The 22,259-nt window shown below is 48.5% G+C and overlaps 7 protein-coding genes and 1 non-coding gene across 8 annotated transcripts in view; 3 read left to right on the top strand and 5 right to left on the bottom strand.

Annotated features, from left to right (window-relative positions):
- Positions 1-34: 34 nt before the first annotated feature.
- On the bottom strand, positions 35-2,304 carry VE01_06599 (uncharacterized protein). Its single transcript, XM_018276042.2, has 3 exons — positions 1,719-2,304; positions 1,058-1,657; positions 35-998 (listed from the first exon to the last, which is right to left on the bottom strand). Exons 1-3 carry the CDS (start codon positions 1,935-1,937, stop codon positions 258-260), a joined length of 1,560 nt encoding a protein of 519 aa, XP_018129068.1. The 5' UTR covers positions 1,938-2,304; the 3' UTR covers positions 35-257.
- A 130-nt stretch (positions 2,305-2,434) lies between these two features.
- Positions 2,435-4,083, bottom strand: VE01_06600 (uncharacterized protein). The gene is made up of 3 exons (XM_018276043.2): positions 3,472-4,083; positions 2,908-3,421; positions 2,435-2,857 (listed from the first exon to the last, which is right to left on the bottom strand). The coding sequence occupies exons 1-3, from the start codon at positions 3,907-3,909 to the stop codon at positions 2,508-2,510; spliced, it is 1,302 nt and encodes a 433-aa protein (XP_018129072.1). The 5' UTR covers positions 3,910-4,083; the 3' UTR covers positions 2,435-2,507.
- Positions 4,084-4,090: 7 nt separating this feature from the next.
- On the top strand, positions 4,091-6,068 carry VE01_06601 (uncharacterized protein). Its single transcript, XM_018276044.2, has 2 exons — positions 4,091-5,021; positions 5,324-6,068. Exons 1-2 carry the CDS (start codon positions 4,507-4,509, stop codon positions 5,931-5,933), a joined length of 1,125 nt encoding a protein of 374 aa, XP_018129030.1. The 5' UTR covers positions 4,091-4,506; the 3' UTR covers positions 5,934-6,068.
- A 1,546-nt stretch (positions 6,069-7,614) lies between these two features.
- On the top strand, positions 7,615-7,687 carry VE01_06602 (the record flags this gene model as incomplete). Its single annotated transcript has 1 exon — positions 7,615-7,687. It is a non-coding gene; the product is annotated as a tRNA-Trp (tRNA).
- A 389-nt stretch (positions 7,688-8,076) lies between these two features.
- VE01_06603 (uncharacterized protein) lies at positions 8,077-10,442 on the bottom strand. The gene has a single exon (XM_018276045.2). The coding sequence runs from the start codon at positions 10,089-10,091 to the stop codon at positions 8,877-8,879; it is 1,215 nt and encodes a 404-aa protein (XP_018129031.1). The 5' UTR covers positions 10,092-10,442; the 3' UTR covers positions 8,077-8,876.
- Positions 10,443-16,358: 5,916 nt separating this feature from the next.
- VE01_06604 (uncharacterized protein) lies at positions 16,359-17,924 on the bottom strand. The gene is made up of 5 exons (XM_018276046.2): positions 17,454-17,924; positions 17,237-17,392; positions 17,076-17,179; positions 16,695-17,011; positions 16,359-16,639 (listed from the first exon to the last, which is right to left on the bottom strand). Exons 1-5 carry the CDS (start codon positions 17,493-17,495, stop codon positions 16,449-16,451), a joined length of 810 nt encoding a protein of 269 aa, XP_018129071.1. The 5' UTR covers positions 17,496-17,924; the 3' UTR covers positions 16,359-16,448.
- On the top strand, positions 17,524-20,151 carry VE01_06605 (uncharacterized protein). The gene is made up of 7 exons (XM_059463814.1): positions 17,524-18,197; positions 18,253-18,486; positions 18,539-18,646; positions 18,694-18,977; positions 19,035-19,071; positions 19,216-19,424; positions 19,484-20,151. The coding sequence occupies exons 1-7, from the start codon at positions 18,167-18,169 to the stop codon at positions 20,072-20,074; spliced, it is 1,494 nt and encodes a 497-aa protein (XP_059319584.1). The 5' UTR covers positions 17,524-18,166; the 3' UTR covers positions 20,075-20,151.
- A 591-nt stretch (positions 20,152-20,742) lies between these two features.
- Positions 20,743-22,259, bottom strand: part of VE01_06606 (uncharacterized protein) — a gene marked incomplete at its 3' end in the record, with an annotated part of 4,601 nt that continues 3,084 nt past the window's right edge. The window contains exon 3 of the mRNA XM_018276048.2: positions 20,743-20,949. Coding sequence (XP_018129029.2) covers positions 20,743-20,949 — 207 coding nt within the window. The remainder of the gene's footprint in view (positions 20,950-22,259) is intronic.

A 22,259-nucleotide genomic window follows, 5' to 3' on the forward strand; every position in this document is an offset into this window, starting at 1 on the left:
GTAGAGTATGCGAAGACAACATAAAGACCTCAGATTAAGATAATTTTTGCTTATTCAACCCATAACAGTAACGGTCTATTTACATTTAACTGCACACCCAGGGTATAAGTATTTGAGCCTACTGTGAAAAGGAGTGTCGAGGCCGTGACTCGACATGAAATTCCCTCAACACTGTAACTGCAAATCTTCTGGAAACGTTGCCACCGAACGGGCAGTTTGGAAAACATCCCCCCAACTCCTTTATCATGCCCCAATCATCAGGTAGACAAGTGTCTCGTCTTATCTTCGCTCTCTTGGATCCACTGCTTGAGTGATTCTGAGTCCCTGGCGCGGAAACCACACTTAAATGGCTTTGGTTCAGTTGTCAGAGACGTTGGAATAGCGTTGCATCCCAACGCATCCAGGATAGGAAGATCCTCTGGCTTCTGAGCCGGATCAATGTGGAAAGCCATTATCATGCGGACAAACGCGACGTATAATTCGCGGTTGGCAAGGTGCGAGCCAGCGCACATACGAGATCCAGCACCGTAGGCAAAGTGAGGAGTGCCACCGGAACCCTCCAGATTGTCGAGATAGCGCTCAACGGAGAATTCCTGGGGACTCTTGAAATGAGTCGCATCATAGTCTGCGGCCCATGCGTTCATGTAGAAGGTTGTTCCGGCAGGGATGACTGCATTTTCGTACTTGATGTCCTTGATGCTCGTTCGTGGCAGGCAGATGGGAATGACGATGAAGAAGCGAAGCACCTCACGAACGAAGGCGGTGACATAGGATACCTTCTCCTCCAAAATACACTTCTCCCAGGCATCTCCATCGGGGTATACTTTCATAATTTCGTCGTAGGCACGTTTTTGGATTTCTTGGCCGTGAGGTGACGAGAGGTATGCGATTCCCATAATCAAGTTCCCTGGCACGGTATCGAGACCTGCAGAGACCATGGTAAGACAGATTGACTTGATCTCGTCTGTGCTAAGCTTCGCTTCCGGGTCTTTGAGAATCTGTCATCGTAATGTTAGTAATATTCCAAACGTTTCGTGGTTGGTGGTTCTAAACTTACGTTGCCAGTAATGCAAGGCTTATCAACTCCTCTTTCGATCTCGCCCTTGAGCCTAGCCAGTAAAAAGCTCAAGTACTTGTCTCTGCGCTCTCTGTACTCTTTCGGTCCCTTGCTGCTGCTTGGCCACAACCTCATAAGCGGAATGTAGTCCTGCCAGTTGTTGCTAGTACTTCTGAAGTTGCTCACGACTCTCTCAACGTGACAAATCTCTTGCAGCAGTTCATCGTCGATTTTCCCGTCAATTCTTGAGCCATAGTTGAGTGTCAAACTTGTGTTCAGGGCAAATCTCTGGAAGTATGCAATGGGATCAATATCGACAGTGCCGTCCTTGGAATCCTGGAAGATTTCTTTGATGGATACGTTGCATTCGAGGTCAAGAATTGGCATGTAGGATTGGACAGCTGGGCGGTTTAGAGCAGTGGCAGCAGCCTTGCGACGGTTTTTGCATGACTCGTCCCACGGGGATGTCCCGACAGTGAAACCTTGCGAGGAGGAGACGACCGTGTGAAAGGTGTGAAGAGTAGGGCGGGAGATGAGAGCCGACTGGTTCGTGATCCAGAGGTGGCGAACAGAATCGAAGGTATTGGCAAATACAATTCTCTGAAGCAGGTTAGATTCCAACACATGGAATTGAGAGTTCAACGGAGAACACTAAACGTACCCTGTTGCCTAGGCGGACTTGGAACACCGGGCCATATGTCTTCGAGTAATTGTATGCCGCTGTAGCATGATCGCTGCCGAATTTAAGGAGAGAACCAAACAGAGGAAGTCCAGGAACCTCAGGTAGGTTCTTAATTTTGGGCGTGTCGGTGTGGTTCAAGTATTTAACAAATAAATATATCACAGCGGCAATCGCAATGCCGACAACTTGGTAACCCATTTTGGAGGAGATCTTCGCAGGCGGTAGATACAAAAAAAGATGCAAGTAAAAGCTCCAGAGCTGCTGTCGCCTTCTTATATAACAATACGAGGGGAAAACGACCGTATATATTTATGCCTTGAATTGGTTGGAGTTACCGATGCTAAATTGGTTTCTGGGGAAGTAGGCGGGGATATTCCGCGGGCGCTTCTATGGCCCAGTGTATTTCAATCTCACTAGATCCTCGTTCACTCAAAGCTTCAATAGACATGAATCTCGAATTACCGAGAGACATCCGGCATTTATATGCCACGTTGGTGAGCTGTCGACGCTTCAACGTGCATTTAGGAGCAGGTTCCGCGTTTGGATGACGGTGGGCACGGAATAGGTGCGCTACATATTCCCAAATGCGGGGTACTAATTTTCAGCGGAGTGCCGTACCTTACGAACGTGCGGGGAGAATGCGGGGCCTTCAGTTTCGGAGTTCATCACAGCAAACAAGTCCGCGAAAAACAATTGAGGCATTAGTAATGGAATTTATTTGATTTTTAGCCCTAAACTATACGAGGCACGAGATATCTAGTTGCTGACTTATTGTTGGAGAGGTGGGGCAGGCAGGATGGTGCCCACGCATTCTCCAAATCCTACAAGCTGGCCATTCTCAACCCCGCACGCCCCACGAATAGTAACAGTGTCACCATCGACGAGGAATTTGCGAACTTCTCCGTTGGAAAGCTTGACCTCCTCTTTACCAGCACGGTTGATCTCGAGTAAAGACCCCAGAGTATCGCGCTCAGTACCAGAAATGGTACCAGACCCAAGGAGATCACCAGTGTTCATTGGGCAGCCACCGACGGTGTGGTGGGCAAGCATCTGGGGGAACGACCAGAGGAGGTTTGCTGCTGTGGTCTTGGAGATAGTTGTGTTCGTTCCGTCCGATGCTTCAATATGTTAGCCAATGCCATAAATGTAGAAACCGGGATATTCTTACTGGTTAGGTCAACCTCAAGCTTAATATCGTACGCACGATTTGCTTGTGGGTCCTTCAGATATGCGGTCAACTCGGTAGAGTTCTCCAGAGCCTTTGTTCTGAAAGGCTCCAGGGCATCCATGAGGACGACCCAAGGGGAGATCGATGTGCCGAAGTTCTTGGCATTGAATGGTCCCAGTGGGACATACTCCCACGTTTGAATATCTCTTGCAGACCAATCGTTCATAAGGACAAGACCGAAGAGGTTATCTTCCGCTGTGCCAACTGGTATCGGCTCGCCCTGCTTGTTTGGCGTGCACACAAACGCAGCAAGCTCCAGCTCAATATCTAGCCTCTTGCATGCGGTATAGGTCGGTTCGTCAGGCTTGGATGGATCAAGGATAACTTGGCCGTTAGGTCTGCGAATTGGTGTTCCGGAGACCACAACAGACGATGCACGCCCATGGTATCCAACTGGGAGATGAGTATAGTTCTTTTGGAGGGCGTTGGCTGGACCGCGGAACATAGTTCCAACCTAGAACTTTGTTAGAGAGCTTCAAACCTTCATATTTAGAAGTTTCTTACGTTGAATGCATGGTTAATGCCGGCGAAAAAGTCGGTATAGTCGCCAATTTGCATTGGCAAGTGAAGCTTGGCCTTGCTCCTGGGAACTAGAGCCTCCTTCTTGAGCTCCTCGTTGTCCTTGAGAACCTTTGATGAAGCGCTACCTTCCGAAAACACGTCTTGGAGGTATTCACGAACTTGCTTGTGTACTGGGCGACCAAGCGCTGCGAATGAGTTCAGGGTTGGCTCTCCAAACACGGACAGCTTGTCTTGGATGGAAGGAAGCCCAGAGAATCCGCCATTCTTTGCGAAACACTGCAGATCCAGCGCGTAGTCACCAATTGCAACTGCTGACCTCTTCTGCTCTTGTCCCTCTGTGCTGATGATCCCGAAAGGGATATTTGCTATGGAGAAGTGAGAATCCGCTGGGATCTCCAGCCAGCTCTTTGATGCGACCATTTTGAAGATGTTTTTGAGTCCTTTAGTTGCCACGATTGTTTATACGCAAAGAAGACAATGGACAAGAGAATAGATGAAGATTATTTGCAGAAATCACAAAAGAGGAGTATGCAGGAGAGCTTACATTTGTTCAATATATCGGGCGGGTATAGAAGGGACAACAAATAATGCGGCATGACCCCGCTCGGAATTCCTCCGCGGTAATCGGACCAGCTGCCCCGCATACGTCACTTGTGTGCGGTACGGACCCCTGGATCCTGATTGGCTAGCATCCTCAGCTTCAAAAAACCTTAATTGTTGCGTCTTGTTGTTTTTGGAGAAACGATTAAAATAACGAAGCCGATAACCGGAGATGGAGACCCCAATTATGGAAACAGAAGGCTCTATTTTTGCGTGACGTTTGACACAGCTTGGTGGCGATTGCCAGACTGCCTCAAAAGCAATTCACGGGCAAGATACGGTGCAATTGGAGAAAATTGTTTGCTAGGAAACGTGCATTTCAAAGACCTGGCGGAGTAGAAAAGACCGCACCGGCCCACTTGGGCAGGGTCCTAGATCACCTCCAAATATCCTGGAGCGAATGAGCTCAACGGAACAATGCACTACATTCGTTTCCTCAAGCCTCCGCAGATAACCCGGGATGCCAAAGTACCTGACCACCACATACTTTATGCCAAGATAACCGTCGTCAACGACTTGGGAGAAAGCTTCTTATGGTGCGATATACCCATCGAGGCTACCATTCGGGACAGCAATGGCGTGACCGTCGCCACGCAAAGCCTTGTGTGGAAGTGCGAGAAGAGACAGCTGGAAGTGAGGCTAGCATTGAGCGAAAAGAAGGCAAGAAAGGAAAAATATAAGCCACCTTATCAACTCAGCGTGTGGCCTTCCACAGGAGACTTCACGCCTTATAACTTGGCAAAGGTGCTCAGCATAAACAGAGGGCAGACTAATCGACCAGCGGATGGCGCCGTTTTACGCGGGTTGAGCGCCACCTTCAAGGCCACGGCGGAATCCATTCGTCCTGTAATTTACAGGCACTTCAAATTGAATGGCGGGGTCACTATGAGTATTGACGAGGATACAGGGGAAAGTATTGCGAGGCATATATGGTACGTTTTTTTCCTACTTTCTATCATGTCGCCCTCAATATACAGAGAATCAGGCGAGTGCCGTATCAAAGCTACTCAAAATGGCCCTACCATGAATACACGCGGAAGCTATCATAATACTCTTTATATTTTCATATGAGCATTCCTTCATCCCAACCACCATCTGTACGTTTTGAGGGTCCCGTGCCTCAAAACTCAAACCTCAGCTCTATCTCCTTCCTGCATATTACGTTCCATCTACTGAATTTCTTAAATTTGGCTCCAGTTACATATATATATTTTCTATTTCTAACACTACATAGGGACGCTGGTGTCATCCTCTCAGCCCTCCTCGAGGAGCTAAGCCTGCCTTCCAGCACCCCCCCACCGGGTCTCCGATTACTGGGCGACCTGATCAAAACCGTACCACAACCCTCTGTCCTTGAACTGGGTACTGGTTGCGGAATCGTCGCCATCACATTTGCACTCTCCGTCCCAGATTCTCGCATAATTGCCACCGATCTGGAGGAAGCCGCCGAAGTCGCATCTGATAATCTCGAGCAAGCCACCAACACGTCTTACATGAACCTCGATTGGTCAGAGCCACTACCACTGAGAGTTGCGCATGAGAACTTTGACTTGATCCTGGTGGCGGACTGCACATACAACCCAGACGTGGTCCCCTATCTCGTCTCAACGCTAGCCAAGTTGATCAAGAAATCACCATCGGTGTTGATATGCCTGGCCATGAAAGTGCGCCATGCCAGCGAGGCGGTATTCTTCGACCTCATGAAGGAGCACGGCATTGTGCAGGTTGGTAAACACAGTGAGAGGGTGGGGAACTTGGGCGACGAAGACGAATCCGTCGATATTTATTTGTTTAAGGGTGCAGAGGCGGCGAAGGTCTTAAAACGCGTGTCTGGTTTGGTTTAAGAAAAGACGTCATTTGTTTTGATGTTGTTGGTTTGGTTTTCGCGGAGATGAGACATACGCGTGTGTTAGACGGATACCCTTTCTATTGATTGATAGACTCGGATCAGATGATGATGCATGATACCTAAGAAATTAAACTTTGATATTAGTCTTGCTTCGATCCGCTTCTGTTCATTGAAATCAATAATACACTGTGTGTCAGAAAACGGTGACCATATGCGGCAAGATGAAAGATGGTAATTATATTGGCATTTAGGACGCGTGATTGCAGACGCAGTACTTCTGCCTTCAGAAGTTCTATTCGGAGTACTACGGTGACAAATTACAATATATGTATCGTTCAATTATGAAGGCTTTTCCGAGAATCCGAAGGATGAGCTGAATCTCTCCTATTGAAGCTTGCGTAAGGCAACATACTCAGCCATGGCAAATAACTACATGGGGAATATAATAGTACACGGAACAAATACAATTTATACGTCGTAATATACTTACGAAGCGGTCGTAAGATGTGCAACCCTCCTCGGTGCCTTCACATCCACCGTCGTCGATGTCTCGCCTCGATATCCCAAGTACCAGTACCTTTGCATCTGCGATGCACATCCCAGTCCATGCGCGTCATCCCACCACCACCTCACACTCTATCCCAGAAAAGGCATTAACTGCGCGCGTACCCTGCCACTCAACCACCCCCCCTCTTCAATTCTGGCTGAACACAGGCGCTTACTACACTGCAGTATTACTAGCACATCATCACCAAGTCGGCCAATCGCACGTTCCGTCTTATCCCAGCCATCCGCTTTGTTTCTCAGAGAAACAATCCAGATCACATCGAGCAAGCGGTGTTCTTGACCCCGCCGCACGGCCAGATGCGCGTCCACAATTTGCGGGGTACGGTGCATCGACGAGTTGGTTGATGCCTCCAGCGAGCGCGACGCGGTTGGAAGCTCCACGCACACTTTGACCCGCCCAACAACCGCAGCCCCCAAACACAAGTTACGAGCTGACGATACTCCAGCCCTCCAGCCCTCGGAGGAATACTAGAAGCTGACGCCAACATGTAACCCGAAATCTTGCCCCCAAACAGGCAACATCACAATTGCGCCGTCCGTTGGTAGCACACCCGCTCGCTGAAGACATGGCGTACGCAGCGCAACTTACCTTACTCTATCCGCGGCCATGCACACACACTCCGAACCCCGCGATCTCCCCACGCATCCAACCAACCACAACAATCCCCCCCCCAAGCAGGCAGGTCAGCCACCGTCACCCACCCAGGGCCCCCATGCGCTGGTAGCATGGCGCCAATGTGCTTACAACGTGCTCAGCGCCGTCATCCAGCAGCCATGCACCCTGCCACGGAATGCATGGCTGTATTTATAACAGCGCGCAGTCATAAGCCACAGCGGCAATAAGCCCCGGGTCCGATCGGCGTGGAAGGAGGAGGTGTTCGCAGGACCGCTTGGGCGGGGTGTGCGGATCGGCGCGGTTTACCCCTCCAGGAGGTCGTGGGGTGGGCTCCCGCGCTCTGTGCGCACTGTGCCTGCGCTTTGTCTGGCTAATTGGAGGGTGTCCTTGGTGGTGGGTGATGCATAGTGGAGTACTCTATCTTGATGCTCAGAAGTGGATAAGGTAAATGTCGGAGCTATGAGATGAGATAGGTCTCCGCAGATAACAATCCAGGACCGCTGGCGCAACGGTAGCGCGTTCGCCTCCAGAGCGAAAGGTTATCCGTTCAAATCGGGTGTGGTTCAAAACCTCATCATAAAACCTCTTCTATGATTCAAAAACCTGGTATTCTTTCTTTTTACATTTTTTTTCTTTGCGACGATAGCCGTTGTCGACGTGGCACCTTCCCTCGGTTTAATGGGATGGGATGGCCAATGGGCCTGGTTGTGTCCAACTTTCCTTTTTCGATTAATAGAGCGAGCTCCTTATAGGGGCGGGCTTTGGGTGTGGTGGAGGGGTTGGGTGTGGAGGGGTGCGCGGGCCGCCGCCCAATGCCAACTATGCCCAGGTGACCCCTCCATCCCCGCCATCGCCTTTTCAACCCCCCATCTCATGTCTTTGCGACGACCGAGGTGGAAGTAGCATTTTAGATTACTGTAGTTAGTTCACTGCGAATGGGACTGGGAAATGGTTTTGCTCGAGAAGTCTTCAATACTCTCGATTCTAGCTACGATTGATAAAAATAAGAAGGGGTATATCCACCGCCAAATAGGCCTCCGACCAGCGCGTCCCGAGTGAAAAATACGATTACAATGGCAGATCCATGCCATAATGCACCATCCATCCATCCCAAGAATCCAAGTGTTGCCTCCTGTGCCTTTCCGTTCCAAATTCCAAAATCTCTGACAAACAAAAATCCCAAGTCTTAAAACAAAATTCGCCGAGTTTCGCCTTCCTGACGAAAGCCCCGCGCATTACGAAGGAGAAGAGCGTACCATAAACGCTGCGCCTTCCAGTACTCGATAAACTTTTCCGATCCTCCCCCCCGTCCCGTCCCGTACCGTTCCCGTCCCATTCTAATTTCTCCTCCCTTTTCTCTTCTCTTTCTTCTTAGTTTTCTTGATTCTGTGTCCTGGTATCAATCCGTCGTCCGAATTCCCTTGAAAAGCCCGTGCGTGTCTAGATCGTATGCCGTGGTATCAAACCGGAAAAACATGCATAAGAGAAACGCCAGTGCCAGGGTTGCCCCATTACTTTACTTGGATGACTGATAGCTGGAAATATTTTTGGGAGACCACAGTGAAGTGATCTCGGGTATATGGGTATAATGCGTTGTTGACTATAACCGGCCCGCTGTAGCGCGTGCGATGTATCTGTTGTACCATCGTTGTACAAAACGAAAGGTATGTAAATGAGGTATGATTGTAGTGAGGTGATGTAATGTGCCGTGTATGTTGATGTATGTGGTGGGCCCAAAGAGGCGTGTTGGTGAACCTAAGCAGTAGGGTAGAGCAAAATGTCCTCGCAGTTGGCGTCGAAGCGGAGGTTCCATAGTCTGATGCTGGCCATAAACTTCTCGGTGTGGTCAAGCTGACGGTCACGGCCAAAGATGGAGTCGACGAACTCAACGCCGGAGTTCTTGCCCAGGAGCGGTGGCTCCTTGCTCCCGAGCCTCTTGCCGACCTTAAGCATGGGTCCCTCACATGCCTTAAGGAGCTTCTTGAGTTTATCCATGAGGCGTTCTCCAGACTCGATGAAGTCGTTGATCATGAGACGGTTGTCCTCTGATCTGATCCTGGGCATGCACTCCTCGGAACGTTTGACCTTCCCGGCCAACTGGATAAGGAGAAGCCATAATTCACCGGCCACATCGGAGATGGGCGTTGCGGGTCCATGGCGGTATACAGTCCAGTCATAGATCCATTTTCCAAGGGAGTTCGCGTCGAAGACGCTGCCAAGGAGCATAATAGGTTCCTCCGTGGGGTCCCAGTTCTTCAGAGAATATCCGGCAGGAATGTGGTGCGCCCTCGCATCTGCCTCCGTGGCCTTGGGAATGGGTGGTGGTGGCTTCTTGGCTGAGCTCGAAGGGCGGTTTGCCGTCGATGGTCGTTGTGGTGTAGATGCCGATGCTCGGCGAGAACGTCGAGGTGTAGTTTCAGTGTGTCGTTGAGTCGGCTCAGCAATGATGACAGGAGTACCGTCTCTGTCATAAGTGAAGCCCTGCGGATAGTAGTGATTAGTTTCACGACTACGACGATAATATGTTTGCTTCGTGCGTCGACCACCGGGAATAATATAGATATCACCGTCGATATTTATCAACTCGTCTTCGTCGGAATCCCCATAAGAGGCTCGATACGACTGAGTGAACCGCGGGTTTGGAAACGACCAAGTCTGGCTCTGACCATGCTTGTTGTGGGTATGATGATGCGTCTTCCGCGTTTTGTCACTCACATATTCGGCTTCACCAAAGGGCGACGCAACACCGGTCCTGGTAGAATAGCGTCCAGAACTTGAGTATCTTGGTGATGGGTATGATGCGCCCGGGGAGCTGTGGCCGTGACCGTAGTCGTGACTGGCGTGTCGAGAGTGCGAATAGTGACGCGGTGAAGGAGCGGCCTGTTGATAAAAGCCGCCGTGTCGTCCTAGGGGAGATGGAGAGGGAGTCCCTTCCGGGTATCCGTGGTATGGTGGCGAAGCGTATGCCATCTTGTGTTTAATCCATTCAATATACTGCGAACCCCGACCGAAAAACCGAAAGAAAAAAGAAAACGAGAGAGCTCCCTATCAGGCGCTCTATCCAGAATCGTAAATATATGGGTTTGTTGTGTTATAATCCGTCACCGAGGTATCTTGTCGGGTAGAGGGATGGAGAGAGACAGTTCGCTGACTTGGAACATAGCAGAGGTCGTGATATCGCGATACTTTCGGGCTTCTTCGAGAATCTTCTGGAACGTTGGACCGGAGTTGATCCAACTATTTCGTCGATTTAGGTCGCTTTGATTTCGTTAACGATGACTATACGTAGTCGATACAGATTTTGTTTGCTGGTGGCAAAGAAGTCAAAATGGGAGAGGTTGGTGGGTGTGGGCAACAGGGCCGATATAAGTAGGTAACCGACGAACATTCGTGTGTGTGCGGGCGCGGGTTGTGGGCAATAGTGGGCTTGAGGGGGAAGTGGACAAGTGTGGATGACAGGGAAGAGTGCCCACTATACCTTCCCACTAAATTTTGTACTGCCAACAAGTTCTAGTGTGGATTTTTGGACCGGGGGGGCTGAAGGGGGGCCGCCAATGTACACCACGGTTATATGGGTCGCGGGTACGGAGGATTTCCCACGACTTACTGATGACTCCACCAGAACGATACCTTGCGCCACACGGTTAGTTGCTGCTGCATAAATGGCAATGTGCGAAAGTAACTCTACTGAAATACAACTTCCTGAGAGAAGGTACGAAGTACACGAACTTCCTGGGATCAAAAAGAGAGGGGCTGACGGGGTTGAGTACAGGATGAATGGATGATTTCCAAATAAACCTACTCGAAGCAAGTCTAGCCGTTGAACTCGCACATATTCGCGCTCATTCGAAGTAGGATTCGACTCTCTGTCCAACTTGTCGCCCAGGACCATGCATTACTTTGGCAATAAGAGTTGGGGGCGACCCCCTACACAGATCGAAAGTAGGTGTACATTTGGTACGATCAACAAAATGCCTCAACTGCGTGCGAACATACATACCGACAATTCACTCGTACTATGGCAAAGAATGCGAGTGTCTGCGCCTTCTCGGGTACATCTGTGAGCCGGGCGGGCCCTCAGACCGAGTCAGATAATTTCGTGACTCTTGTGTTATGTATCCGGCGGCACAGCGTGTTGTTGTCCGTGCCCCTTTATGAGACAGCGGCGTTGGGGCAAGGGGGAAATCAGAGGCCTTTTCGACAAATGACAGGGAATATGACTGGGAATGTTTGATTGCGATGAGGAGACAGGAGAAGAATTTTGCAATGGCACTCTCCGAGCATCAGATTATGTTCCCCTATAGGGACGGAAATGACGTCTCATTCGTCTTGTAGTGGAAGGAGCATGGGCCAGATGGAATCGCGGCGAAGAAAGCTGCCAAGGGCAGGTACGCGGTCCAGCACAAGTTATGTGCCACTGGCGCACATAACTTATGATGCTAAACCACTAATTGAATCCGGGTCGTTCACGATGCAGTCAAGTCGACGCGTTGCGGCTATTCATTCTGCTACTCCTTTTCAAGTCACCGGCAGCCAGATCCAAACCTTGTTTTGAAAATAGACGCGGAGGCGATTCTCCCAAGTTACTGGATCCAGCCCAAGCCAATCCGCTCGTAGCCTAGAGGCTGACGGTGACTGCGTGACTCCTCTGTGATCCAGTAGGGCACACGCCTGGGAACATCTTTAAGAACGGTGGCTGCCTGTTACTCTTGTTTTTGTCTACATTCAGCTGAACGTGGCTGAAGAACTAAAAACCCGATATATGTTGGGCATTATGAGCCATAGAATGAATGGCGCAGCATTCAGTCAGTTGTCAAGGGCTGGCTACTTCGGTCATATTCAGCTCCGTTCGCATTTTGCAATTACGGATTCTTGCAAACCCTCGCTGTCGCACTCTGATGAGCTTTCTTGATTATGGGTTGGGCATATTTTATCCTTCCTCTTTATCCAAGCTAAGCCACAGTGCGCTCAGCGATCTTACCACCCCTTGCTCGCACAAATACACGTCGTTGAAATTTTCAAAATCCTACCCTCGTCGATTTCATGCGAAACCTCTCACCGTTCTTTTGGATGGCTTCATTGTTACCCAGTCAGGTTGAGACACAGTCACCGCCTCGATCGGCTTACAAGCGTTATCGTTTCCCTTTCATCTGAGTGGATGATACTGCACACTACGGAGAATGTGCTAGGCACAAATTGTCATCAAATTCAGCTGGCTAATACGTATGTGGGTGGAGAAGGGCTTCTTTTACCGCAACATTCTATTACGGGCCACTGGGATAGTTAGCCATCATGCAGAAGGGTTTCTTGGGGCGCTTCCGACTCACCCAGGTCTTCCTGCGCTGCCCCGCTATGGACACTACGGTCCGTTACTGCAGGTCTCCGTACCACGTATCTGAATGTATCCGTGCCGGCGATCCTACACCGACTCCACAAACCTCTCCCGAGGGAAGGCAAGATGGTAACATGATACAACGTCGCTCGCAACATTTCACAACACTGCATTTTACACTGCATGTTACGAGAAAAGGACACGATGTAAAAATACGTGAAACCACACATAAGAAGCAAACATATACAAAGTCTCGCCCCTATCTTTGTGCCACTTCCGGCGGGGGCAGCACAATAATTTGTTGTTCCTTTCGGTGACTTGTACTTATTTCCGTGGGTGTGGTAAGACCCCTGCGCTCTCCAGCGTCGCATGGACTTCGGACCCTAGTTCCCGATTCAGAGAGTGGGTACAAATCTCGCTTTCTTACCTCTTGGTAAATTGCTTTGCTCATCTCAAGTGAGACGAGCAGGGAAGAAATTTTCACTGGTATATCTGTTCGCAGATTTGTTGGATATAGGATTAAAATAGGAGACTGCGCAAAGCGATTTGACAAGAGGAGGTGCTACATCTTGTCTCTGGGAGACTCATGTGTTGGCCGAGAGGTCCGGCTTGCCAATAATATCGGGCTCTTTGGGGGGGGGCTGCTCTTATTCGTTGGTTGCCTTCCCCCTTGTGAGTGTGCCGGCTCGCACTTGTTGGTTGTGAAATGCACGTCGAACCCCGGACGACTACAAGGAAGAGCCAACATCCAAACGCCAGCCAGTCGCCTGCAGCGTTCCGCAGCGCTTGTGCATGCAGCCAGATAGCGGCCGATAATAGCGACGCAATGCAGCAATAACAGCCAAGGGATCAAATCTCTTGGGCAGCCATGCTTGCTTTGTAGGCACTGGAGTCCGATACACGTGTCCTTGTAAGGCTTTACTCTTGTAAATGACGTCGTCCTGCGCGATTCTTTAAACTGTGCGTTTGAAGCTCGAGCCCTCGAGCTTCATGTGCAGCAAGCCCTACCGGTTCGCACTTCTTGTTTGCATCGACGATCAACTGTCCCGCCGGCCGGCCGGCGGCGGGCGGTTCTGGATGAGACAGCGCCAGAACGACCTTAGCACTCTCCACCCTGCCGAGATATGTGTTACATTCTGTGCCACGCTGCGGCGGCCGCTAAGTACAGTCCGCTACACCCTATTCCTTTTTTCGCGCATATCACAAAAGCCATTTTGTGATATGTGGGATGTGACCGCTCGGCGCGTCCAATCATTCTGGCCAGACCGTCGGACGCGCTTCGCCATTTACAGCCAACCAATAACGAGACGATCGCAACCGATGTCACTGACTGAGGCTCTCCGATCAATCGCCAACGACGCTGTGGAACTTCAGAAGAGGACCAAGAATTCGCCCAGGCGTCTTGCACGCGGTCGCCGGCGCCTAAAGGGAATTCTAGGCAACAGCTTTGGGACATTCCCCGAAACTGTTTCATAGCCAGGGCTTTTATTGACTCATTATGGCATTGCTCGGACGGCGCGGTTGCCGAAGGCACCGCGGCCGACATTGGCTGTTCGCTGTCGTCGGTGAGGCGCCACACCTCACGGCGGTGTCCAATAGGCGAAATAAATCAGAGGTTACGAATGTAGTGGCAACGAGCAAGTTTGTCACTGGTTAAAGGTAGAAGTATAACTGCAAATCAAACGAGACAACTGAAGGTCAAGTGACGCCTGAGTCACGTGTACTGTCTCCTTTATATTCCCTCCTTGCTCGCCACTATTTTCCAAGGATAGCAGTGGAAGAGGTGACGAAGAGGGATGGGCCTCGTAGTGGCGATAATCTCCTGACCAAAATTGTTGCTCACTTCCTGGAGATGAAACATCACAAGTCGAATTTGAGGCTGGGGATCCTCGCTTTTGCCTATGTAAGTCATTTTATACGTCGTGGTCGCTCTCAGACCTTTCATAATATTCGCGGTATCTGTACAAGGTCCGTTTACTTGAGTCATAGGCTACGGAAGTGAGGATCCATCGCTTTTGCAAGGGGATTCAGTGGGTGTGGCAAATCTCATTCACGGCAGCCTGGTGTTTTTTGAACTGCTTACTTGTTGCTCAACCGTCTATGGCTCTTTCTGGTCCTGCTTATCTTTACCGGGGCGGACATTTAATAGAAAGGCCTCGGCGGCACATGCAACGGGGATTTTCTACCTGCACACCTATCGGCAGCCCTCGTATGCAGCTCCGGGCTTCCGTGGAGGTGTTGGCAAGGGACAATGCGTACTCTAGATCAGCGGGCGGCATCAACTTGCCTCCGGCGTCTACCCTGTGTGGCGGATATGAGAGAGGGCGGGTTCCAGTTACTGCCGGCGTTGGGCCCCGTCGTGATTCAGTCTAATCTCTGACACTCTCTTGGCTACGTCTGAATCCCCTAGCCCTTTTGGCCAAATATAAATGATAGCTTATGTTTCTTACATTTCTAAATCGTTCACGAAAGCTGGTATTTCCACACGGCAGGAAATGGCAAAGGAAGATAGAGGCCGATTCTTAGATGAAGCTTTTGATATTTCAAAATCTTATTTCCTCGCTCATCCAATTGAAGAGTTGATCCTTCTCGATGGTCTTTCCCTTCTATAGTACGATAGATAGGTTCCACTTCCGTCTTGCCTTCATGCACAATTTGCATCTTCCAACCTGGCCACACGTAGGTACATACAAAAGAGTCATCGCCTCTGCCAATTTGAAGTATTATCACCTGACATATGGTCGTCGTCATTGGTGGCTATATTCCTTTCAATAGAATTTATTTCCTGGATGATGTCCTCTGCAGAGTCATACTGCTTCAGCCAGCACTTCAAAGTGACAGAACTGCAGGCATGGATGTCTTGTGGGAACTGCTGGTTTGTAAACCTGTCTACAACCTCATCGTGCCACCCTTCCGCCCCGTCAATAATATCAGGGAAAACAGCGTGGCCCATCATGATAAAGTATAGAGTAATATCTGCTTCAAAAGGGTCGTCTCGAGGGAGGTAGAATCTGCATGGCTCACCACTCCCGCCATCCAGAAGTACTTCTCCTTGCTCTGATAGAAGTTTTCCTTGAAAATCTGATAGTTTAAGATGTAGTCCTATATCGAGGAGAAAATTTGTAGGCTGGATATCGCAGTGAAGCACCCTCTTCGAATGGACATATGCAACTGCCTCAGCAGCCCCTCTACACCAAGATAATCGCTGCTGGATCGAAGGGGTCGGATTGCCTGATTCGAGCAGATAATAGGCTAAGCTCCCATTTGCAGCGCGCTCTAAGCAGAGTGCGCTATCCGAGAAGCTTTTCAATAATATAATCCGAGGATGGGGGCTGACTATTTGGAGAAGCTTTCTCTCAATCTCGAGCCGGCTCACATCTCCTGTAGGAGAAAGTGGATATTTAAGAACAGTAGACTCATCTAGTTCTCCAATAAACGCACTGGTTCCTGTGGCAATGACCCGTTTCACCCCCGTAGGACAGTATTGGTGGTATACAACCACCTCTGCATCAAGTTACATGGTTGAAGTTGAAGGCGCCAACTTCTATCAATAGCTGGTTCAAAATAGGGAGGTGTTAGCGTTACAGGTACGTCTGGAAGTCTGGAAGTGAGGGCGATTATAGGGACCTTGGGAAACCATAACAAACTGTGGTACTTGGGCGCATTGGCTTGTACAATCACGTAACTACGCGCGATGGATCGTTCCGCGACGTATTCATTCGAGTGCAGCAAACATGCTGCACTTATCATTGGTTGAGAATGCTGTGGCTCTCACATGAGCTCTTTGTTGCGGTAGTCGCCTCAACTTAGGCAGGAACACAGCCTCAACCAGCCTGCTTTTGGTCAGAAGTTTGGATATACTCAATTGGAAAATTGTTTCCTACGCTCACAATTTCTAAAACGACGATGCGCTGTTTATTTATTGGAGTAAAGTATAAAAGATAAATCTACATATAAACGTTTTCAGTAGCCTTAACGCTTCCTGGTACACAGTCTCAAAGGTATGGCTTTCCTCCTGTATGAGAGATAAAGGTGCCTGCGTAACCACCGTCAACAGTAGCCTTGTTCACGAGAGCCAAGACCGATTTGACACTGTCTTCTGTCTTCTGAGGCCCTTCAAAGGTGGGTGAATACTGCTTAAACTTCCCAAACATAGCCATGGCCAGCTGTCCCTCCTCCTCGGTTTCTATGAAAACGTTAGCAAAAAGCATACCATTTTAGTTATCAAGACGACTACACACCAATTTGAAGACTGCCAGTGTTGACAGCACCGGGGCATATAGCCATGCAGAGGACACCTTTCTCACGGTATATAGCGCTGAACTTGGCCACAGCCATATTAAGAGCTGCCTTGCTTATTGCATAAGATGTGGCTTGGAATATATCGGCCTTGAGTGTCATCTCAGGGTCCGACATGCCCGTGGAGATGGCAATCACTTTCTTTGCCCGACCTCTCAAAATCAGGGGCATGAAAATATTGAATAGATGGATGGCGCCGATGGTATTGATTCGGAAGTGGTCAATCAAATCTTGTTCAAGGGCTCCTGGGTCGCTGCTCCTGTGAAAGAATTAATCCCAAGCCAATTATACCGGGAGTATTTGTCCCTCTGCCTATAACTTACAGAGTATCAAAGCCAACCAAAGCAGTCTTAGCTTGGAGTGCGGCATTGGCTATGATATAATCAAGGGCGCCATTCGTTTTCTCAGATACAAACTGAGCTGCTTTCTAGAAGAACTTTGATTCAGTTTTGACCTCAGTTTTATTGATCACTCAGTAGCTCACCTCCAATGCCACATAGTCCGTGGTGTCGGCTTGAATGATGTGAATATTCTCCCGGCCTATTTCAGCGGCAACCTTGGACTCGGTGGCTGCTTTGTTGCGGACGAGGCCAAAGACAGTATTGGCAGGGTTCTCAGAGAGCTGGCGGAGGAACTCGAACTAGATGATGGATTTTTTTATTAGTAAAGAGTCTTGTACATGGAGCAGGGCAAGAGCGTACACCAACGCCACGAGAGACTCCAGTAATCAAGTAGGAAGACATTGGTATGGAAATCTTATGGTTTATAAAACTGAGATTTCGAACTTATGAAAACTGAGATTGATCGAAGAATGATTTTAAGATGTAGTTCTGAGAGTTGATGGACCAAGAAGAGCAGCAATAGTGCGTGTATTTATATCGATTTGGATCCATCCTTAGAGCATCGTTTGCTTCCTTTCTGATTTCAAATTCGTTACTTTTCGTTATAATTTGTCAACCAGCTTATTTCACCAGCCGCCTTGTGATGGTCCATGTGTAGATTCTCTAAAACCAAGGGTCTACTTTAAATTGCCAAGACACAGAAAAGTTGCAGCTTTTCTAAAAGAGGAAGATAAGCGAGAGTTAATAAGAGATCGTGCTAGAATGCATTAAGTTACCCCTCTCCACCGTGCAGCGCGTTTGTTCCAAAGGGGAGAAATGGCAACTTTTTTGTTGATGCTTAACAATTCTCAAATCGCGCTAGAATGCATCAAGTTACTCCTCTCCACTATGCCGCAGCATGGGGGTTCTGACGCCCTTTCTTGGCAGGCTTCCGCCGTCCGGGGCACGATAAGCGCATTTGTCATCTCTCATTTCTTGAAGCCAAAAGGGAAAAATGGCAACTCTTTCGTTGATGCTTAACAATTCTCAACTTGCTCAGTTAAGAAATCGGAGAAGATACAAATTGGTCCACAATGCATGCGAATGAGTGCTGGGCTTGCAGAGGTACCGTCCCTGTCTAAGTGATTGCATCTAGGGGCTAATTACTCAAGCGCTACAGACTCCAGAGCAGCTTGCAACCGCGTACGCCCACGTTGTTCAAAGTGCGCCAAGTCTAATAGACCATGTCAGTATGGGTTGCGGCTGTCGTGGCCAAAGGCTACCAACACGAAACGGAGCTTGACCCATTCCATTCAAGATGTATTTGGGGTTGCAAAAAGTTCCTCCCAGACGAGATTTATTAATGCTACATCATGGGATATTCAGCTCCACGATTACCTGCGGATGAATCAAGGTTTACTCACTCGCGGAATCTGCATATAACTCAACTAATGCTTCAGAGATAGGACTTAGTAGATACGAGGGGTTTGTCTTTCAAAAACTCGATCCGCCTATGGCGCTATCATGGCTCCCAATCAACCTGGGTTATGAGGAAAGAGAACTTCTTGATCACTGTAAGTATAATACTACCTATAGAATTTTACCAAGCTAACACCTACAGTTATATGTACGGCGCCTTCCACACTGGCCATTTTCGAACCTGACAAGAACGAATTCTTGGGTCTCTTGGTGCGTCTAGCCCTTCTAGACAGTTCACCATCCTCTTCGGCTGTGTTACAATCGGCGTTGGCGCTCTCGTCGCTCCACCGGCATGGTCTGCAAGCAGATGTTTTTCAGTTCAAGGCTCGCTCTCTCCGCACACTGATCACATCTTACGATCACTGTCTTGAAAGTCAGACGGTAGTTCAACATATTGCGGCTTGTATGATACTGTGCCACCTTGAGGTATGTTCTAGTTTGGGTCTATGTCTTCTTTTGAACAAACACTCACTAGCGCTCAAGATGCTTGGAATGCCAAATGCACTTCCCCTGTGGTTCTGTAAGTAACGTGTGGTTTATTTATTTATTCTTGCCTAGCCCAGAACGATTATCCGGCCTACTGTGTTAGTTCTTCTGTTACCCATTCATGAAATGGGTGGCCTGATTCTTCAAAGACATTGCTAAACTAGATTTTGCATTTTAGGCCATTTGATTGAAGCTAAAAATTTAATCGACAACGTCGGTGTTATCAACCAAAATTTTCAAGGCGAATTTTCCAGACTTCTAGACTGGGTAGAGTATCATATGGCTATGAGCCGGTTTAGCCTCCGACACTGGTATATAAATGTAGAGCCTATTCAAGAAATTGGAAATATCGCACCTGTGGAACAGGAAACTTGCCTAATACAAAAGGTTAGGCTGAAGAATATGAAAATCCATGTCTGCACCATTATCTAGCTAATAAGAGATAGGTTAGAGCTGCTTCGTACGGCTCACATGAAATTCTTCAATATCTCCATGTCACATTCGAGATGATTAAAAAACCAACAGACTCGCTATACCACAGCGACGAATACGAAAATTCTTTGCGTTGCCTCGAAAACAGGATAACCAGTATTGTCCTATTGGCACCAGAAGGTATATCTGATACGACGTCCAGCTTGGGCACAGCCTGGGTGGCTACAATGGAGCTTTTCAAACTAGCTGCTATAATTTACCTCAAGAGAGCATCGCGGAACTTTTCAGGAACCTCGCCTCAAATTGACGCAATAGTTGAGAGGGCCTATATACTTCTCGACGAATTGGAGACCTTCAACCCGGCCTTTCCACTGCTGATTATCGGATGCGAGGCTCGGAGAGATGGGCAGAGGATGAGAATTCTAGAGCATATTGAAAGAGCAATGAAGGCCTCAAGTTTGAGGAGCAGGAGCATGCTTGGACTGCAGAATATTATCCAGCAAATATGGGTGCAGGACGACCTTGCTGTTGATTATGAGCTAGACTACTTGAATAAGTTGGATGCTGTAATAACTTCTTACCGCATTATGCCGAGTTTTGTTTAATATAGGAGCCTCTCTAATTTGGAATACGATGGATAATAGGAGATCTTTTCTGTGAGATGCTGCTTCGTGGATTCGAGTATACTTCATACCGGATCATTATAAAAACTCTTATTTACTCGTGTTATCACCCCAGTGAACTCACAAACTATGTAATCTCAGTGATGGTGTTCGCCCCTCAAATTCTTGCTAGTAGCGTTCTCGCACCCTTCAAGGGTCTGTTTTCAACCCTCTATTGATGTAGCAATGCGACTTTTGGCTTCTTACGTGTAAGTAGTAAAGAGAATTCTGGAGAAGACATACAAAAGGCAATAACTAACTGGAAAATAGTGAGCATTCATCTATCCGGGCTACAGTGATACACTTTTACGTTCAGGCTCAAACACTACGCGATCGGGACGTCCCATTACTCTCTAACGTAGAAGAGAGGACATTAGCACGATGAATTACACGAGTTACCAGTACTGCCCTCCCAGAAACACCTGTCAAATCAATATCCTACAATTAAAGGAACGAATTCTCGCTAATTAGAGTCGTTGCGGCGGCATCAAGAGGCTACATATGAGAAGATATCGCAGCGGTTTGGCAGTTTGACGAAACGAACCAGAACTCGAGAACGCGTATAACATGAATGAGACAGGATTTGTAGTGGGAACGACGCAATCGGAAATTTAGTGGAACGCTCGGGAGCAACCTATGTATGTGTCCGGCTCACGCCCGCAGGTCTTATGCCCATTACGCTCGAAAGCCCCCCACACCTCTAGAGACTGCCGCTCGAGGGAGCCGAGCGCCTCCCACGCCCCGCGGTCTCCAGAGCAGGGAGACTCGGGAGATTGGCCGGATTGGCGATCATCCAAGGTCTCCAGAAATAGTGGGCTCTGGGGAGTGGCCGGAAGCGCAATGAAGGACATATTATTATATCCTAAAGGACCATTGGGAGCTCCTAGCCTCACTGCCTAGTTGATTTATTCGATTGCAGCTATTTAAGCCGTTCTGCTGTTTCTCCATTTTCGTTCATAGTTATCTATAGATCTAATGACTCTGAACTTGTCAGACCTTTCCTAGCCTGCCCTTACTTCTATATACAGATTTTACTCGTCTACACTACGTATATTTAAGTACTGTGGATGGACTGCCCGGAATTGCTTTAGGATAACCTTGGCTGCTTGATGAGCTGCAGAAAGCGTTCGCTTCGACGCATGAGGCCTACCTACCCACATCCGGTGTCGCTCGTTCTCTACATTCCAAGAGGATGTGTCGCACCGTCTGTCGCCAGTAACTGCATTGGCATCATCTATGTCGGCCTTGTTGATGGCCTAGAGGTAGGCGCGTTGCTGATCTTTTCTGTGTGATGACCGAGGTGATCGGCCTTTGTATACCAATATGTGTGGTGAGTCGGTAAGAGGTAGTGATTTGTCTATGTATTCCGTTATAGAGTAGTACTATTGCAGCAGCACCAAATGATAGTTAATGCCGCTTCCACCACTGTACAGTCGCTTGCAAACCCGGCTTCCCCTTCGTGTGTGCAAGCTGCTCGATCTTGTGCCTTAGTTGTGACTAGGCAATCTAGCCAAGTATGGATAAGCGCAAGTTACTCGATCATATCACTTGAAAAAAAAACTGCCACTGCATCAGTAAGGTGTCAGTTTTTTTCCAAATCCTTCAAATACGTACCAGAATTAGTCATATTTGTAGCTTTAATCATCATGGACCCAAATCTCGCTCTTTCCCAGCTCTGCCTAATCCATGAAATGATATCTGACACGAAGGTCTACATTTGCGAAATGGCTGTTCTGACCGTGTGACCCTACCGTAGTTATATCTTGGGTTCGATTCCTTCGCTTTTAGTTCTATGGCGGGACTTCAAAATTCCATCATAAGGATGATGTCATCCCATCATAGATAGTGTTGCAAATTATCTTTTATGAGTGACCCAACCTTCTCAAAGATAAAAGGAAAGAAGCTGCAAGTATTTAATCAGAGCCTAAACCCTAGAGGTGGGTGGGAGTAAGACTATATTATTATAGTGATGAAAGGTATTCTAATAAGGTATTAGAAGTAGACTACAGACTAATGTAACCAAGAGCTTAAGTAATAGAAGAAAGCAGCTTCACTACTCCCTCATGCCCATTCTCTGCAGCCAACGAGAGTGGCGTCCCGCCACCGCTATCTGTAGTCTCTAGCTTAG

This window comes from Pseudogymnoascus verrucosus (assembly GCF_001662655.1).
Source record: "Pseudogymnoascus verrucosus strain UAMH 10579 unplaced genomic scaffold scaffold_31, whole genome shotgun sequence".
NCBI lineage: Eukaryota > Fungi > Ascomycota > Leotiomycetes > Thelebolales > Thelebolaceae > Pseudogymnoascus > Pseudogymnoascus verrucosus.

Coding starts and splice junctions, on each gene's coding strand:
- VE01_06599 (XM_018276042.2), bottom strand. CDS start 1,937: ATGGGTTACCAAGTTGTCGGCATTGCGATTGCCGCTGTGATATATTTA. Junction 1,658..1,718: donor AAGTCCGCCTAGGCAACAGG/GTACGTTTAGTG, acceptor AACCTGCTTCAG/AGAATTGTATTTGCCAATAC. Junction 999..1,057: donor AGCCTTGCATTACTGGCAAC/GTAAGTTTAGAA, acceptor TTACGATGACAG/ATTCTCAAAGACCCGGAAGC.
- VE01_06600 (XM_018276043.2), bottom strand. CDS start 3,909: ATGGTCGCATCAAAGAGCTGGCTGGAGATCCCAGCGGATTCTCACTTC. Junction 3,422..3,471: donor GCATTAACCATGCATTCAAC/GTAAGAAACTTC, acceptor ACAAAGTTCTAG/GTTGGAACTATGTTCCGCGG. Junction 2,858..2,907: donor GCTTGAGGTTGACCTAACCA/GTAAGAATATCC, acceptor AACATATTGAAG/CATCGGACGGAACGAACACA.
- VE01_06601 (XM_018276044.2), top strand. CDS start 4,507: ATGCACTACATTCGTTTCCTCAAGCCTCCGCAGATAACCCGGGATGCC. Junction 5,022..5,323: donor AGTATTGCGAGGCATATATG/GTACGTTTTTTT, acceptor AACACTACATAG/GGACGCTGGTGTCATCCTCT.
- VE01_06603 (XM_018276045.2), bottom strand. CDS start 10,091: ATGGCATACGCTTCGCCACCATACCACGGATACCCGGAAGGGACTCCC.
- VE01_06604 (XM_018276046.2), bottom strand. CDS start 17,495: ATGTCTTCCTACTTGATTACTGGAGTCTCTCGTGGCGTTGGT. Junction 17,393..17,453: donor GAGTCTCTCGTGGCGTTGGT/GTACGCTCTTGC, acceptor TCCATCATCTAG/TTCGAGTTCCTCCGCCAGCT. Junction 17,180..17,236: donor CGGACTATGTGGCATTGGAG/GTGAGCTACTGA, acceptor AAGTTCTTCTAG/AAAGCAGCTCAGTTTGTATC.
- VE01_06605 (XM_059463814.1), top strand. CDS start 18,167: ATGCATGCGAATGAGTGCTGGGCTTGCAGAG. Junction 18,198..18,252: donor TGAGTGCTGGGCTTGCAGAG/GTACCGTCCCTG, acceptor CAAGCGCTACAG/ACTCCAGAGCAGCTTGCAAC. Junction 19,072..19,215: donor TGCACTTCCCCTGTGGTTCT/GTAAGTAACGTG, acceptor TTTGCATTTTAG/GCCATTTGATTGAAGCTAAA.